Below are 19,354 nucleotides of genomic sequence, written 5' to 3'. Positions count from 1 at the left end.
GATTTCGGCTCACTGCAACCTCTGCCTCCCGGATTCAAGTGATTCTTGCGCCTCAACCTCTGGAGTAGCTGGGATTATAGGCATGCACCAACACACCCAGTTAATTTTCTGAATTGTTTTTCAGTAGAGATGGTGTTTTGCCGTGTTGCCCAGGCTAGTCTCGACCTCCTGGTTTTAAGTGATCTGCCTGCCTTGGCCTCCCAAAGTGCTGAGATTACAGGCATGAACCACCGTGCCTAGCCAAAACGAAACTATTAATAAGAAAAATAACATTTATGCACCCAATAAACATATGAAAAAAAGCTCAACATCACTGATCATTAGAGAAATGCAAATCAGAACCACAATGAGATACCATCTCATGCCAGTCAGAACGGCAATTATTAAAAAGTCAAGAAACTACAGATGCTGGAGAGGCTGAGGAGAAATAGGAACACTTTTACACTGTTGGTGGGAATGTAAATTAGTTCAATGATTGTGGAAGACAGTGTCGCAATTCCTCAAGGATTTAGAGCCAGAAATACCATTTGACCCAGCAATCCCATTACTGGGTATATACCAAAAGCAATACAAATCATTCCACTGTAAAGACACATGTATATGTTGTTTCTTGCAGCACTATTTACAATAGCAAAAACATGGGAGCCAACCCAAATGCCCATCAATGACAGACTGGATAAAGAAAATGTGGTACATATATACCATGGAATACTATGCAGCCATAAAAAGGAATGAGATCATGTCTTTGGAGGGACATGGATGAAGCTGGGAGCCATCGTCCTCAGCAATTAACGCAGGAACAGAAAACCAAGCACTGCGTGCTCTCACTCATAAGTGGGAGTTGAACAATGAGAACACGTGGACACAAGGATGGGAACACCACACACCGGGGCCAGTTTGTGGGGGTGGGGGGCGAGGGGAGGTTGAGCATTAGGACAAATAGCTAATGCATGCGGACCTTAAAACCTAGATGATGGGCTGAAACTTACACGTTCTGTACTTGTATCCAGGCAATTGAAATAAGAAAAAAGAAAAATCAATAATTTGTTAAGAAATGGCAATATAAAAAAGATGTAAACTGAGACATCAAAAAATCAAAATGTGGGGGAATGATGTAAAGAGTGTATGGTGTTAGTTTCTTTTCTTCATAATCAAAATTAAAGTTGTCATCAGTTTTGTTGTGTTTTTCTTGAGAGAGTCTCACTCTGTTGCCCAGGCTGGAGCACAGTGGCGCACACTGGCTCACTGCAGCCTCTGCCTCCCGGGTTCAAGCAATTCTCCTGCCTCAGCCTCCTGGGTAGCTAGAATTACAAGCATGTGAAACCACACCTAACTAATCTTTGTATTTTTAGTAAAGATAGGGTTTCACCATGTTGGCCCAGGCTGGTCTCAAAGTCCTGACCTCAAGTGATCTGTCTGCTTCAGCCTCCAAAAGTGCTGGGATTACAGGAATGAGCCCACTGAGCCTGGCCTGAATTTGGTTATTTCTTTAGGTTCATTTTCTTAATACAAAACTTACTATGTATTTCAGATGCAAAAATATATCTTTCCCATTCAAATCATCTTTTAGAATTAGGTACTGCATTACATGGATGAGAAAAAGAAGGGGATGAAATAAGGACAGCTAATTCCATCTATGTAGACAGTTTGACCTTACATATGTAAACTCAATCTTAATCCTTACAACAACCTCATTAGAAAGATACTATTAGTACCCCTATTTTAAGAACAAGGAAACAGACACAGGGAGTTAAGTAACTTGACCATGGTTATTAGCAAGTGACTGGTGGCCCTGGGATTTGAGTGTGGTCCTAAAGTAGTCTATACCAAATTTCTAAGCCAAAAGTAGTGGATTAGAGTAAAAGAGTTTAACCATTTCCCAAATGGTCATTCTTTAGAGTCGTGGTTCTAAATTGGGGGCAATTTGTCCCCAGGGATATCTAATGGCAATGTCTGATGATATTTTCAATTGTCGTGACGTGAGTAGGGGAGGAAGGGGAGAATGCTACTGGCATCTGGTAGGTAGTGGCCAGGGATGATGCTAAACATCCTACAATGCACAAGACACCCTCCCACAAAAAATAATCAACTGGACCCAAATGCCATCATAATAAAAGGAGGAAAAAATGACATTTCCCAATTTAGCCTGACTTTTAAAATCATCAACATCATACTTTAGACATGCCTTATTTTGGGAAAAAGAAATGGTATGCTGCAAAATCTAAAAGAAACACAAGAATAGGAAATCAATATTAGGTAGAAAAATAAGAAATCATCATTGGGGATGCAAAAGAGGAAAAATCTCCCCAAACTCCAACAACTATGTAGTTAACTAGAAGAAAGGTTACAAATAGGAGACAATAATACTGCTGACTTGAATATCAGCACGTTCCACTACAGCATGTGACTAAATCTTCCTAAGTCACAAGCCAATTACTATGAGCCAAATTTCTAGCGCAATAAAGGTGTTTTTTTTTTTTTTTTTCAGATTGTTACAGGTTGATGCCGATTTTCTGTATCAATGTTTCATCACTAGTCTATTAAGGATATTATGAAGTTAAATCATTATTCTTTAAAATTCTAGTACCTTGGCCGGGCGCGGTGGCTCAAGCCTGTAATCCCAGCACTTTGGGAGGCCGAGACGGGCGGATCACAAGGTCAGGAGATCGAGACCATCCTGGCGAACACAGTGAAACCCCGTCTCTACTAAAAATACAAAAAACTAGCCGGGCGAGGTGGCGGGCGCTGTAGTCCCAGCTACTTGGGAGGCTGAGCCAGAGAATGGCCTGAACCCAGGAGGCGGAGCTTGCAGTGAGCTGAGATCCGCCACTGTACTCCAGCCTGGGCGACAGAGCGAGACTCCGTCTCAAAAAAAAAAAAAAAAAAAAAAAAAAAAAAAAAAAAAAAAAAAAAAAAATTCTAGTACCACATTATTCAAGACTTTCTCAGTACCCTTAAAATGACGTGAGTTTGCTAGTGCCCATCAGATTTGTATTTCATTTTAAAAACAAAAATTGTATCTGATCTTCCATCACAAGGCACCTCACAACTTTTAAATTTAAAATTCCAGTGTTTAAGAGAAATTTGAGTCTTAATAAAGTCCTATCCCTCAATTTATATAAGATGACTTAAGTCCCAGTCTAAGTATTAATTTTTCTTACAGATGCCAACTATAGATTGAGTATCCCTAATCCAAAAATCTGAAATGGCCCAAATCTGAGATTTTTTTGAGTGTCAGAATACTGCTACAAGTGGAAAACTTCATACAAGTACTTTGTTTCATATACAAAATTATTTAAAATGCTGTACAAAATTATCTTCAGACTATATGAGGTGTATATGGAATATAAATTTCACATTTAGACTTGAGTTCTATCCCCAAAATATCTTGTTGCATATATGCAAATATTTCAAAATCCCAAAAATCCAAAATCTGAAAGAAACATTTTGGATTAAGGATACTCAACCTATATGAAATTTCCACAACTTACATGTCAAAAATAGTTCTGAACAACCACACACTTACATAATATTTTATGTCGAAGCAAACAGTACTCTCATTAAAAATGTAAAACAAATTTTTCTGATACAATTAGATATCTTTCTAAACTTAACCTCTACCATTTCTAGCTTTCTTTCAATAATCTCAGTACTTTATCTTGGAGAAAACTCTAACATGTCTTATTAACTCATTTTTTTCCATTCATTAATTTATCTAACAAACATTTAGAGTGCTGACTACTACCAAAGACTATGTTCTTTAACATTTCAATATTAAAAACTTCAATAATTTTCATGTCACTTTTTTTCCACTGAGAGAAACACCAGTAAGTTAAAATGTAGGTAGCTTAAATTCGGCTTATTTATCAAAAATAAATAAGATGCCACACCATTTCATAGAGAGGAAATCTGTTCACCTTGTGCCTGTCCACCTGGGGAGAAATATCATCTGGTGGTTAAAAGAGGCATTCCTGGTGTGAAGCAGTCCAGGTTCAAACTGGCTTATACCATGCCAAATGCTAGATCTCTTACCTTAGAAATGTTCCTTTTTTCAAGTAATTGTTTGTTCTGTGAGAAGGGATAATCATGTCTATACCTCATCAGGCTGTTTAAAGAATTAAATTATCAACATAAAGCACTTAGGAAAGTATATGGCATTTGGTAAGTATTATCTATTGTTATGATGTTGAGATAAAATAATTATATATATCCTTAATACAAATTACCATAGTAGAAGTAAATAATACATAAAGAACAAATAAGGATTTCTAAAACTGGACTTATGTTACTAATTTATCACTAGGATGCGTATGCTGGTACCAGTCCATGGTCTGTTAGGAACCAAGCTGCATAGGAGGAAGTGAGCAGAGGGCAAGCAAGCATTACCGTAGGAGCTCCGCCTCCTGTCTGATCAGTGGCAGCATTAGATTCTCATAGGAGCGGTAACCCTATTGTGAACGGTGCATGCGAGGGATGTAGGATGTAGGTTGCACACTGCTTATGAGAATCTAATGTCTGATGATTTGAGGTGGAATAGCTTCATCCCGAAAACATTCCCTTCCCCTCCCCCAGATCATGGAAAAATTTTCTTCCACAAAACAGGTCCCTGGTGCCAAAAAGGCTGGGGATTGCTGCCCTAAGACATAAAGATCTAATGTAGTACCATTATTCTTTTAACACAGCATCAAGCCCTGAGATCTGCTTTTAAGCCTTTAGAATTAAAAGTACAAAAAAACATGGTGAAACCCTGTCTCTACTAAAAAAAATACAAAAAAACTAGCCGGGCGAGGTGGCGGGCGCCTGTAGTCCCAGCTACTCGGGAGGCTGAGGCAGGAGAATGGCGTAAACCCTGGAGGTGGAGCTTGCAGTGAGCTGAGATCCGGCCACTGCAATCCAGCCTGGGCGACAGAGCAAGACTCCGTCTCAAAAAAAAAAAAAATAGGGGCCCAGCATAATGGCTTTGATACAGAAGGGCAGCAAAAAGGGCTGTCATGCCATTAACAAGGTGGTGACCTGAGAATATACCACCAACATTCATAAGTGCATCCATGAAGTGAGTTTCAAGAAATGTGCTGACCATGCACTAAAATTTCAAAAATTTGCTATGAAAAAGAAGGGGACTCCAGGTGTGTGCAATGATATGAAGCTCAATCAAACCGACTAAGCCAAAAGTATAAACAATGTCCCATACCACATCCATGTGCAGTTGTCCAGAAAATGTAATGAGGAAGATTCACCAATCAAGCTCTATGTTATTTATATACCTGCCATCACTTTAAAAAATCTACACAGTGTGAATGAGAACTAAGTACTGACTGTCAACGTATTTTTAAAAGCATTTCATGCCAAGCTCCACAAAATAGGAATTGAAACGAAGAAATATACTCTTCTTTAAATGACCAAACCAAAGCATTTTGTATTTGCTTTACGGGAGTGAGAATTTTTAGAAGAAAAAAACAACTTGCAAACTTCCTTATAAATAATCCAAAATAAAAAGAAAACAAAACTAATAATACTCTTCAATTAACATACTTTATAACACACTTTATGAAGTGCTATTGACTTTGAAATGTTAGATATTTAATATATCTATGTAAAAAGAGGACTGAAGATTAGTCTAATAAAACATAGTTATTAATAGTTATTATAAAAAATGGAAATTCAGATAAGAACAAAATAAATTTGTAAAATGAATACAACCAAAATAAACTAGAGCATCCACAGTCCCAAGAGTACCTATCCCACTAAGTGCTTTCTGGATCTGGATCAACACTTACCACATCATCATCAGCTAACAAAATTCACATCCATATAGAAAAAAGTAACACTGCCTAGCAACACACAGCCATACTGATGGCCAAAAATAGTGTTTACATTTTGATGCTTGAAACAAATTTTAATAAAACATTTCCTCACCTATTATCAGATGGCAGAAGAGAGAGCAAAGCCAAAGCTGAAAGTTTCCTTCTTTCAGGCTGAGTAATGTTGTCCATTCGATCGACCCACATTTCAATCATATTTCCCAAAAGCTGGTCCATCTGAAATAAGAGCAGAAGGCATCTCAAAATACCTAAAATATGTTTTACTTGTGGGTAAATACTTTTAAAAGCTAAAGCCTCATAAGTCACGGTTAAAATTCAATTATAGTAAACCACAGAAGTGGAATATCCGAACTGGGGGTAAGTCATGAGCTGGAAACTGATAATTTGAGCATAACCAGAAACTGACTCTAATTAATCCCGAGAGCTAAGTAGACTTATTCAAAACATGTAAGTAGCCCATGAGTGATTTTAGTAATATCATTTAATAAATCACTGCCAATCAGGTACAATGAAAAACACATTTTCAAAATTGTCAACTTGTACTTAGATTATAGTTTATTCAACTGGATGATTATTGTTCAATGTTCTCTAATTTGCTAGACTAATTTGCTGCTACTCTCAGAGGAGAGGACAAGTTGCAACCTCAAACTGCAGAGTTTCAAAGGAAAACAAATGAATTATTTCCTAAGACATTTGCATGCTACACTAAAAATGATGCTAAAACAAATCAACAAAATACAGAATGTGATGGCTAATTTTATGTATAAACTCTGCTGGGCTAAGGTGATCAGTTGTTTGGTCAAACACTAGGCTAGATGTTGCTGTGACAGTATTACGTAGATGTGATTAACATTTACAATGAGTTGATGCTAAATAAAGGAAAATGCCCTAGATAATGTGAGTGGGCTTCAACCAATTCATTGAAAACCCTAAGAGCAAAAACAGTATGCCCAGGAAAGAAGAAATTTTGCCTCAAGACTGTAACAGAAATCCTGTCTGAGTTTCCAGCCTGCTATACAAAATTCAGACTTACCAGCCCCACAATTATGTATGCCAATTCTTTAATCTAACTGTGGAGACAAAAATGACTCCATCTTGAATGCTAATCCAATATGATGGCTTCTGATTAGTCCTAGTCCTAGGAAGGCCTCCTGATTTCTGCTTTATTTACTGTCCCTAGTGTAAGGACCTTTAATTGTCTTGCCAAGAGCACATACACCAATTCCCTATAAAATATAATAAACCTGAGGGTCTGGAAGTAGCAGTGCGAATATCTACCTATCTTGCTGCCACCTTCTGCTCTCAGTTCTCCCAGTAAAACATCCTTTGCTGACAAACTGCACTAGTCTACCTTGTTCTCTGCTTTCTAGGGCCCTTCAGCATTTAAGAGCCATTTTGAATACATGGCCCTTTTGCAAACACACACTCTACTGGTTCTGTCTCTATAGGATCTATGAGGTAAAATGCCATCAAGCGTACTGATCACACAGATTGAAAGTACATCAGCCAGGCGTGGTGGCTCACGCCTGTAATCCCAGCACTTTGGGAGGATGAGGTGGGCAGATCATGACGTCAAGAGATCGAGATCATCCTGGCCAACATGGTGAAACCCCGTCTCTACTAAAAATACAAAAATTAGCTGGGCGTGGTGGCATGCACCTGTAGTCCCAGCTACTTGGGAGGCTGAGGCAGGAGAATCACTTGAACCTGGAAGGTGGAGGTTGCAGTGAGCCGAGATCGCAACACTGCACTCCAGCCTGGGTGACAGAATGAGACTCCATCCACCCCCTGTAAAAAAAAATTAGACCAATTAATAATCCTACCATGTCCTCTAAGTGTTCAAGTTAAAGGTAGTCACACATCTCTCACTTTAAACCAAAAGCTAGAAACAATTCAGCGTGATGAGAAAGACATGTCAAAAGCTGAGATAGGCTGAAAGGCCTCTTGATCCAAACAGGCTGTTAATGCAAAGGAAAAGTTCTTGAAGAAAATTAGAAGTGCTACATCAGTGCACATATAAATGATAAAAAAGCAAAACAGCCTTACTGCTGACATGGAGAAAGTTCCATTAGTCTGCATAGAGGATCAAATCAGTCACAACATTCTCGTAAGCCAAAGCCTAATCCAAAACAAGGCTCTAATTCTCTTTAATTCTATGAAGGTTGAATGAGGGGAGAAAGCTGCAGAAAAAAAGTGTGAAGATAGCAGAGGATGGTTCATGAGGTTTAATAAAAGAAGCCGGCTGGGTGCGGTCGCTCACACCTGAAATCCCAGCACTTTCGGAAGCCAAGGCAGGTGGATTACAGGTCAGGAGTTCAAGACCAGCCTAGCCAAGATGGTAAAACCCCATCTCTACTAAAAATACAAAAATTAGCCAGGCGTGGTGGTGGGTGCCTGTAATCCCCGCTACTTGAGAGGCTGAGGCAGAGAATTGCTTGAACCCGGGAGGCGGAGGCTGCAGTGAGCCGAGACCACGTGACTGCACTGCAGCCTCAGTGACAGAGCCAGACTCTGTCTCAACAATAACAACAAAAAAAAAGCACCTCCATAATATAAAAGTGGAAGGTGAAGCAACAAGTGTTGATGTGGAAACTGCAGCAGGTTATTCAGATCTTGCTAAGATCTCTGAGGAAAGTGGCTACACTAAACAGCAGGTTTTCCATGTAAATGAAACAGCCTTCTACTGGAAGAAGATGCAATCCAGGACTTTCACACCTAGGGAGGAGAAGTCAGGGACTGGGTTCAAAACATCAACGTGTCCACAGACTGACTTTCTTATTAGGAGATAATGTAGCTGGTGACTTTCAGTTCAAGCCAATGTTTATTTACCATTCTAAAAATCTTAAATCCCTTAATAATTACTCTGTATCTACTCTGCCCGAGCTCTCTAAATGGAACAAATCCTAGATGACAGCATATCTGCTTACAGTATGGTTTGCTGCTATTTTAAGCCCACTGTTGAGACCTATGGCTCAGAAAAAAAGATTTCTTTCAAAATATTACTGCTCATTGACAATGAACCTGGTCACCCAAGAGCTCTGATGGAGATGTACAGGAGATTAATGTTGTTTGTATGCCTGCTGACACAACATCTATCCTGCAACCCATGGATCAGGAAGTCATTTCAAACTTCAGTCTTATTATTTCAGAAATACATTTCATAAGGCTATAGCTACCATAGGCAGTGATTTTTCAGATGGATCTACGCAAAGTCAATTGAAAACCTTCTGGAAAGAATTCACCATTCCAGGTGCTATTAAGAACATTTGTGACCCATGGGAGGAGGTCAAAACATCAACATTAACAGGAGTTTGAAAGAACTTGATTCCAACTCTGATGGATGATTTTGAGGAGTTCAAGACTTTGTTGGAGAAATAATTGCAGATATGGGGGAAATAGTGAAAACTACAGTTAGAAGTGAAACCTCAAGATGTGATTAAAGTTTTACAATTTCATGATAAAGCTTGAACAGATTAAGAGTTGTTTTTCTCTTTTTTTTTTGAGACAGAGTTTCAGTCTTGTTGCCCAGGTTGAAGTGCAATGGCGGGATCTCAGCTCACTGCAACCTCCGCCTCCCAGATTCAAGCAATTCTCCTGCCTGAGCCTCCCAAGTAGCTAGGATTACAGGCATGTGCTACTATGCCTGGCTAGTTCTGTATTTTTAGTAGAGACAGGGTTTCACCATATTGGTCAGGCTGGTCTCAAGCTCCAGACCTAAGGTGATCCACCACCTCGGCCTCCCAAAGTGCTGGGATTACAGGCGTGAGCCACCGCGCCTAGCCATGAGGAATTGTTTCTTACGGATGAGCAAAAAACAAAAACAAAGAGTGGTTTCTTAAGATCGAATCTACTCCTGGTGAAGATGCTGTGAACACTGCTAAAATAACAACGAATGATTTAGAATATTACATAAACTTAATAAGGAAGCAGCAGAGGCCGGGCGCGGTGGCTCAAGCCTGTAATCCCAGCACTTTGGGAGGCCGAGATGGGCGGATCACGAGGTCAGGAGATCGAGACCATCCTGGCTAACACGGTGAAACCCCGTCTCTACTAAAAATACAAAAAATGAGCCAGGCGTGGTGGCGGGCGCCTGTAGTCCCAGCTACTTGGGAGGCTGAGGCAGGAGAATGGCGGGAACCCGGGAGGCGGAGCTTTCAGTGAGCCGAGATTGCGCCACTGCACTCCAGTCTGGGCGACAGAGCGAGACTCCGCCTCAAAAAAAAAAAAAGAAGCAGCAGAATCTGGGAGGACTGACTCCAATTGTGACAGAATTTCTACTGAGGACCAAATAGTCCATCGTCAACATTAAAAAAATGAAGTTTCAGTGATTCTGTTATCACTACCAAAACAACCTACTGTTCTTTATCTTTTGCCTGCAACTTCCTTCCATCCTCTTTTATTTTTCCTTTTCTTGCTCTCTGAGGACCATTTAGTCTTCAGTAGAATTTTTGTCAAAACTGGAGTCAATCCTCTCATTCGTGAAGGGAAGAGTCAATTGATGTAGCAAACGTCATTTGTCTTATTTTAAGAAACTGTGACAGCCACCCACACCTACAGCAACCACCACCCTGATCAGCCAGCAGTCATCACTATCAAGGCAAGACCATCTACCAGCAAAAACATTATTCACTCAAGGCTGAGAAGATCACTAAAATTTTCTAGCAATAAATTATTTTTAATTAAGGTACATACATTGTTACTTTAGACATAGTACCACTGCACACTATTAATATACTACAGTATAGTGTCATTATAACTATATGCATTGGAAAACTAAAAAAATTTGTATGACTTATGTTATGAAGATACTCACTTTATTGTGGTAGTCTGTAACCAAACTCACAATATCAAGTATACCTATACAAGTTTTCTAAGATGTCGGAAACAAATCTAGAATGTAATAATACTCTCATATTAATAATTTTCTGGTGTTTTTATTAAATATTTTATTCCTTCAAATATTCTATTAAAACTACATAGTAAATGTTATTGAAAAAATGCTGATAGTATTTAAATGCTTTTTGTTCATTTTGACAGTTAAAAAATGTGTTTTTATCTCAAACACAACTGTCTATTGTCAATTCATGATGGTCCTTTACTTTTTTCCCTGACTGTTGCAAAAATTCTTTACTTTTGCCAGTGGAACTTTAATAGAAAATAACTGACATTCTGATAAAATACAATTTAGACCCTTCAACTCTTAATAATTCTTAAGCATCTTTACTCCCAAACTTTATATTACCACCAATAGTAAGCCACTATATTTTTGTTGAAATAGTAAAAGTTTCTTTATTCCAGGAATAAATACTAATTTTAGTTTGCACTGAATCCTATATTTACAGCAGTTATTGAAGACTTTTAAAATTGTTAAATATACCAGAAGATGTCCTAAACTGCAGATTATTGATAGTTTATTATTGATAAAAATTTCTTCACTGTACTCCTGCAGATTCAAAACATGTGTTTAAAATATTTAAAAGGAATGCTCAATTTTTTATAGTAAAATTTATACCATTAATTATAACACTTATCAAAGGCACTTTTTACCCGGTTTGCTAATTTGCAGGATTTATGTCAATATTTTAACAACTGGTATGACCACATTGACACCTATCAGCTGAATATCAGTTCTGGGCTGCAGAATTTATAATTAGTTTAATAGGGATTCAGAACAGACTTCTAAAACCACAGCACGTTGAGCCTTGGTATAAAGTTCTAGGTGACTTACTATAATTCTAGCCCAACAAATGAAAAAACAAACAAACAAAAAAATAGAAGGCTGAGCGAAAGACTGAAAAGTAAAAGCCTGAGGAGAGAAGGCAGAGAAGAGAGGGCTAAGAGTTCTTTTCAGCCACAGTTGGAGCATGGACAGCACAGGAAACATACGAACCAGTCAAGCCTCATCAGTGTAACATGACAAATATCAAACCAGCTGTCCAATCCAGAAGACCAAATGTCTAATCCAGAATAAGAACACAGCATTCTGGAAAGGAATGTATTCTAGGTACCAGCACAATAAAGTGTTGATATGAAAACAATATAGAATTGGGAAGAAAAAGAGGGACAAATAGGCATTGTAAGATCTGGATTAGCCCAATAGCCTATAGATGGAGGCATAACAGTATTTCCCTTACATTTCTATTACTGATTTACTGTAAAAACAAATGATATGTCAATGGGAAGTGAGAGACCATGGGTATATTTTAAGTTCCTAAGCAAGAAAGAGCTCATGCCAGGCATGGTGGCCTAACCCTGTAATCCCAGCACTTTGGGAGGCCAAGGCGAGTGGATAACCTGAAGTCGGGAGTTCAAGACCAGCCTGATCAACATGGAGAAACCTTGTCTCTACTAAAAATACAAAATGAGGCAGGCATGGTGGCGTGCACCTGTAATCCCAGCTACTTGGGAGGCTGAGGCAGGAGAATCACTTGAACCTGGGAGGCGGAGGTTGCAGTGAGCCAAGACGGTACCATTGCACTCCAGCCTGGGCAACAAGACTGAAACTCCATCTCAAAGGAAAAACAAACAAACAAACAAAAACAGGGCTCATGACCATCTCAGAGTTGTTATCAAGGATATAGAGACACTGACAATAATGTTTAGATAACACATTGAGGGGCACCCACAAGTGAAGCCAAGAATTCAAATGGGATCTACGTGACTGAGGCGAAAACCCAAGATATTCAAGGGGACAGGATCCTCATGCACCAAGGGATTTTAGAAAGCGCTGGACATGTGAATAAATCTAACAAGAATACTGAGCCCTCATCAAGTAGGAGTTTTGTAAAATAATCACAAGCTACAAAAAAGCCACAACAAACAATCAAAACGAATTACAGTAGGAATCTGGGGTGGGGGAGTGGAAGTAGTATCCAAGACTAGGAGAGCAAGGAAAGGAAAGATAAAAGAGGATGGAAAGAAGATGAAAGGAAATTGCAGGAAAGGACAATGAAAAGTAATACAAAGTAGGTTGTTTTGGTAGTGATACCAAAATCGCTGAAACTTCATTTTATAAAAAAGTTCTTGTTTTAATTTTTTTTGTTTTAAAAAAATTTTAAACTTTTTTTTAGAGACAGAATCCTGTTCTGCTGCCCAGTCTGGAGTGCAGTGATCATAGCTAAACGCAGCCTCAAATTCCGGGGCTCTAATTTTTTTTTTAGTTTTTGTAGAGATGGAGTCTCGCTTTGTTACCCAGCCTGGTCTTAAGCTCCTGGCTTAATCCTCTCACCTAGACTTCTCAAAGCACTGTGATTACAAAGCATGAGCCACCACACCTGGCCACTGAAACCTTAAAATGTGTTTGCTTTCAAAGTTACCAAGCAGTAACTGGAGTAGTTCTCACATGATACTTTAATTACATGATAAGCAAAGCTAAGCCATTTTATTTATTTTTATGTATTTACTTATTTTTGAGACAGAGTCTTGCTCTGTCGCCCAGACTGAAGAGTAGTGGTGTGATCTCAGCTCACTGCAACTTCTGCCTCCCGGGTTCAAGCGATTCTCCTGCCTCAGTCCCCCAAGGAACTGGGATTACAGGTGCCTGCCATAATGCCTGTCAAAATCTAAGCCATTTTAATTACTCAATAAGATGTATTTTTTTTTTTTTTGCATTATGATGTAATATTTTAAAGCTAATAGCAGCCCAAAGAAATATATCAATGTTAAATTACATTTAACTGACTTAATATCTCACTGGATTGCATTTGGATTTAATCAGATCAAATGTTGATATGGACTCACATGACATTTTTTTTTCTTAATTAAAAACTAGATAGAAGAAAACTGAAGGTGGCTGGACACAGTGGCTTATGCCAGTAATCCCAGCGCTTTGTGAGGCAGGGGCAGGAGTATCTCTTGAGACCAGGAGTTCAAGTCTAGCCTAGGCAATATTCAAGGCTGTATGTCTACAAAAAATTTTAAATATTAGCCAGGTGTAGGGCTGGTTGCAGGGGCTCATGCCTGTAATCTCAGCACTTTGGGAGGCCAAGGCGGGCAGATCACAAGGTCAGAAGATCAAGACCATCCTGGCTAACACGGTGAAATGCGATCTCTACTAAAAATACAAAATATTAGCCGGACGGGGTGGCTGGCACCTGTAGTACCAGCTACTCGGGAGGCTGAGGCAGGACAATGACGTGAACCTGGGAGGCGGGGCTTGCAGTGAGCCGAGACTACACCACTGCACTCCAGCCTGGGCAACAGAGCAAGACTCCATCTCAAAAAAAAAAAGCCAGGTGTGGTGGCACACATCTGTAGTCACAGTTAACTGGGAAGCTAAGGTGAAAGGATCACCTGAGTCTAAGAGTTTGAGGTTGCAGTGAGCTATGATTGTGCCATGCATTCTAGCCTGGATGATACAGTAAGACTCAATCTCTAAAAATTTTTAAATAACACAGCAAATTTTTAGAATTTAAAAACACAAAGAAGGTAAAAAACAAAACAAAACAAAAAAAGACATACCATGTTCATGAACTGGTGAAATGAATACTGTTAAAATGACCATACTACCCAAAGTAATCTGCAGATTCAATGCAATCGCTATCAAAATACCAATTATATCCTTCAAAGAAATAGAAAAAAAAAATTCGTATGGGACCATAAAAAATCCCAAATAGCCAAAGCAATGCTGAGCAAAAAGAACAAAACTAGAGGCATCACACCACCAGATTTCAAAATTTACTGCATAAGCCAGGTGCAGTGGCTTATGCCTGTAATCCCAGCACTCTGGGAGTCCAGAGCAGGTGGATCACTTGAGGTCAGGGGTTCGAGACTAGTCTGGCCAAAATGGTGAAACCTCGTCTCTACTAAAATACAAAAAGTAGCCAGACATGGTGGCATGTGCCTATAAGCCCAGTTACTAGGGAGGCTGAGTCAGGAAAACTGCTTAAGCCTGGGAAGCGGTGGTTGCAGTGAGCCAAGATTCTGCTACTGCACTCCAGCCTGGGCCACAGAGCTAGACTCCGTCTCCCAAAAAAAAAAAAAAAAAAAGTGTGTGTGTGTGTGTATATATAACAAATACAGTATATATACTACAAATATAGTAACCAAAATAGCATGGTACCAGCATAAAAACACACACAGACCAACAGAACAGAGAACCCAGAAGTAAATCCATACATTCACAGCCAACTGATTTTAGAAAAAGGTAACATGAATATTCATGGAGAAAGAACAGTTACTTCAGCCACGGTGCAAGAAAAACTGGATATCCATATGCAGAAGAATGAAACTAGACCCCTAGCTCTCGTGACATACATAAGTCAACTCTAGATGAACTAAAGACTTAAAATGTGAGACCCACAAATATAAAATTACTAGAAGAAAACAGGGAAAACACATCAGGACACTGGTCAGAGAAAAGATTTTATGAATAAAACCTCAAAAAAATAGGCAACAAAAAGAAAAACAGACAAACGGGATTCTACCAAACTAAAAAGCTTCCATACGACAAAAGCAACAAACAACAGAGTATAAGGACATCGCACAGTATGGGAGAAAATAGTTGCAAATTATACATCTAACAAAGGATTACTTTCCGAAATACACAAGGAACTCAACCAACAGCTAAATAAAAATAATAATCCATTTTAAAAGTAGGACAATTATCTGAATAAACAGCTCTCAAACGAAGACATACACATGGCCAACAGGTAAGTGAAAAAATGGTCAACATCGGCCAGGCGCAGTGACTCACACCTGTAATCCCAGCACTTTGGGCGGCCGAGGTGGGCAGATCCCCTGAGGTCAGGAGTTCGAGACCAGTCCGGCCAACATGGTGAAACCCCATAGCCAGGCAGGGTGGTGAGTGTCTGTAATCTCACCTAATTGGGAGACTGAGGCAAGAGAATCGCTTGAACCTGGGAGACAGAGGTTGCAGTGAGCTGAGATCGTGCCACTGCACTCCAGCCTAGGCGACAGGGTAAGACTGCCTCAAAAACAAAACAAAAAAAGGGTCAACATCAATAGTCATCAGGGAAATGCAAATCACAACCACGATGAGATATCATCTCACTCTAGTTGGAATGGCTATTATGAAAAAGGCAAAAAATAACAAATGCTAGAAAGGATGTAGAGCAAAGGGAACTCAGGCACTACTGGTGGGAATGTAAACTAGTATAGCCATTATGGAGAACATCACGAGTTTCCTCAAAAAACTACAAACTGAACTCTTGTATGATCCAGCAATCTCACTACTGGATATATATATCTCCAAAAGAAAGGAAGTCATTGTATTGAAAAGACACCTGTTCCCTCATCTTTATTACAGCAATGGAATTAATCTAGGCACCCATCTACAGATGAACGGATATAGAAAATATCACACACACACACGAATACTATTTGATCTCAAAAAAGAATGATTTCCTGTCATTTGTGGCAACATGGGTGAGGCTAGAGAGCATTATGTTAAGTGAAATAAGCCTGGAACAGAAAGACAAATACTGCATGTTCTCACTTCTCATGTAGAAGCTAGAAAAGATGACCTCAAAGAAGTAGAGAGTAGAACAGTGGTTACTAGAGACTGGGAAAGGTAAGGGGAAAGTGGGGACAGACAGAGAGATTGGTTAAAAGATTAAAAAAAAAAATCACAGGTAGATAGGAGGAATAAGTTCCAGTGTTCTATATAGCACTGCAGGATGACTATAGTTAACAGTAATATACAGTTTCAAATAGTGAGGAGGAGGCTGTTGTATGTTCCCAATACAGAGAAATAGTAAGTGTTTGGGGTGATAGATACGTCAATTACCCTGATTTGATCACTATACACCGTGTGTATAGAAATATCACTATGTACTCCATAAATGTCTACAACTATTATGTGTCAATTAAAAAAATTAAGAGATTAATCCGTAACTTTGGTGATTAAATATTTACTCATTATGACCTCAGATTGAATCTTCACAAAGTAATGCAAGGGAAGAAGGACACATATTTCAAGAAATGTTGGAAACATGACCAGGCCCCTCATGGAAACAAGAAAATGAATTCATAGTAATGGCATTCTGATGTTTCCTCTGGATCATTTTAATTTTCTCTCTTATGTTCTTAAATATTTTTAGTTATCCTGTAATCTCAGCACGTTGGGTGGCCAAGGTGGGAAGATCACTTGAGCTCAGAAATTTGAGAACAGCTTGGACAACATAGCAAGACCTCATCTCTACTAAAAATTTAAAAAAAAAAAAGAACTAAAAAATATGTATTATCCCATTTCAATTAAAATTAATAAGCTAATAAAAAATATACACTATGTATTTATCAAAACAAGGGTTGGGATCTCTGATTAGCCTAATTCTAGAAAAGCTACATATATTTAAAAATTTGTACTTCCTTATTTTGGATTTCCTTATATTAGAAATAGTTATATTTGTTTTCAGCCATAAACCAAAAGATTTTAAAAATTGTCTCAAATGTAGATATACTGGTCAAGTATACCCTATCTTCTATATCATATAAATCTTAATAAACAGATTAATGACTTACAACATAATCTTATTTGAATTATCATACATATAGTCTTAAATCACTTCACTGAAAAACCCATTTCAAACTTACTCTGGTAATGGATATCAGCCACAATTTTTAAAAGTAAACCTTTGCTAAAAAGGTCATTTCCACAATAATCAGAACAGAAATTCTCTCAACCTGTGGCATTAAAAACAAGTTAACTAAAGAAATAATACAAAGATGATACATCACTCCATGCAAAATACCCGTTTTCAGATTCTGTATCAGTGAAGAAAAACAGCAGCTATAAACAAACCAACATTATATTCTATGGCTAAGCAGAATAAAATCACCTATTTTGAGTGAAGACAAAAATGTATAAGTTTCAACTGCCACTTACAGATTCCTTTTTCTATCCCAAATTATTGCTATAGCATAAATAAAGATTTAAAATGTAAAGGTCTAAATATTATAAAGCGACTTTTACAAAGACTCATTATCTCATCAAACTATTTCTAATTTATATTTAGATAAAGACTTCCTTAAATTTAAGTACATTGATTCTTACCTCCTGATTAAATTTATGGGCCATCTCATTAAGTAGTGAAGAAAAAAAACTAGTGTTTTGTAGTAGAACTCGACCCATAACTCCAAGATACGTGGACATCACTACAGGATACCTCTGTACAATTAAAATACAACACATGTAAAACTGTGTTATGGTACAAGTATAAACAATCACTGACACAGTAACAAGCAACAGGGATATAAAATAACATTCTCCTCCATATCACTTCTCTTTCGAATGAACTGTCAATATTGCCTGAGTTCTAACTTACTAAATACATATATGAATTATATGCATCATCTATCTATACATATATATATATATCCAATAAAGAGAAAGAAATAATATTTACCAATTTCATATATTACTTTTTTTTTTTTTTTGAGACGGAGTTCACTCTGTCACCCAGGCAGGAGTGCAGTGGCGTGATCTCGGCTCATTGCAATCTCCGCCTCCCAGTAGTATATCACTTTAAATACTCATAACATACACAGGTCTATGGATCTATTTAAGAGAGCTGTTCTTAGAAAATAACCAGTGGTTTAACATATTCAGTCTATACCAGCATTAACACTATTCTGTCCCCCTCATATTCTTAGTAGTCAAGCATTGGAATCAAGTCATTCACCATTCCTGTACTTCAAATGACTTTTGTGTGAACATACATGCATATGTTTGAAAGAGACATGTCAAAGAATATCTATGCTTCCTCGTGTGGAACAGGAAAAGGCAAAGGTGTCTAACTGCCCTGAAAATTTAACGTAATTTAATATGATCCAAATGACAAGAAAAGTTTTCCTTCTGCATCTAACAGAGTAATTAAAATTAGAATCCTATAGTCTAATACTACCTTTGGAACTTAAAGAAAAATCTTACCTCCCCTTCTATAATACCCTTGAAAACATAGGGTAAAATCGGTTGAAACATCTGCGGACCTAATACTGGGTTCACTTTAAGGGCATTTTCTACAACCTAAAACCCAGAAAGAAACATTGGTGATAACACTGAAAGTCATTCCTTTATGAAAAACACATGTAAGGAAACAATATACTAAAATAAATATCACAGACCAAATTTAAGAATGCAGAGTACGCAGTATTCCGACACTAGACACACTTTTACAAGATAATCCATTTTAAAATTGCAGTTTGATATGAAGTATATAATATTGACACACAGCTATATATCTTGCATACAACTGTATTTAATCACATTGTAATAACATAGGCATCACATGCAGTTAATGTAATTCTTACCCTTGCAATTTAAACAACCCTTAAAAATGATGCACTAATAGAGGTAGCAAAAGGCATTTTTAAAACATTGGCTTTTTGATAGCTAAACAGGAAGTTAGTAACACCTATACTCACTGCCCAGAAATAAATCCACATTTAAGTCAATCAATAAATTGGAGGAAAAAGGCATGTGGCATATATACTGCATATTTATTAAATTAGAAATCATATTTCATTCATACTTACACTGATTAGTCATGAGTATTGATTGTTACATGTGAAAA

At 38.0% G+C, this 19,354-nt stretch overlaps 1 protein-coding gene across 3 annotated transcripts in view; it reads right to left on the bottom strand.

Moving 5' to 3' along the window:
* The window catches only part of IPO11 (importin 11), a 229,452-nt gene that overhangs the window by 74,078 nt on the left and 136,020 nt on the right, over positions 1-19,354 (bottom strand). For all 3 annotated transcript variants that reach the window (XM_033179672.1, XM_033179675.1, XM_033179673.1), the window contains 3 exons: positions 18,712-18,807; positions 17,836-17,949; positions 5,917-6,038 (listed from right to left, as the gene is read on the bottom strand). In XM_033179672.1, coding sequence (XP_033035563.1) covers positions 5,917-6,038; positions 17,836-17,949; positions 18,712-18,807 — 332 coding nt within the window. The remainder of the gene's footprint in view (positions 1-5,916; positions 6,039-17,835; positions 17,950-18,711; positions 18,808-19,354) is intronic.

Source organism: Trachypithecus francoisi, unplaced genomic scaffold (assembly GCF_009764315.1).
Source record: "Trachypithecus francoisi isolate TF-2019V2 unplaced genomic scaffold, Tfra_2.0 Lachesis_group2, whole genome shotgun sequence".
NCBI classification, from domain to species: Eukaryota; Metazoa; Chordata; class Mammalia; order Primates; family Cercopithecidae; genus Trachypithecus; species Trachypithecus francoisi.
The sequence above is the reverse complement of the archived record's forward strand: the minus strand, read 5'-3'. Positions and strand labels throughout refer to the sequence as shown.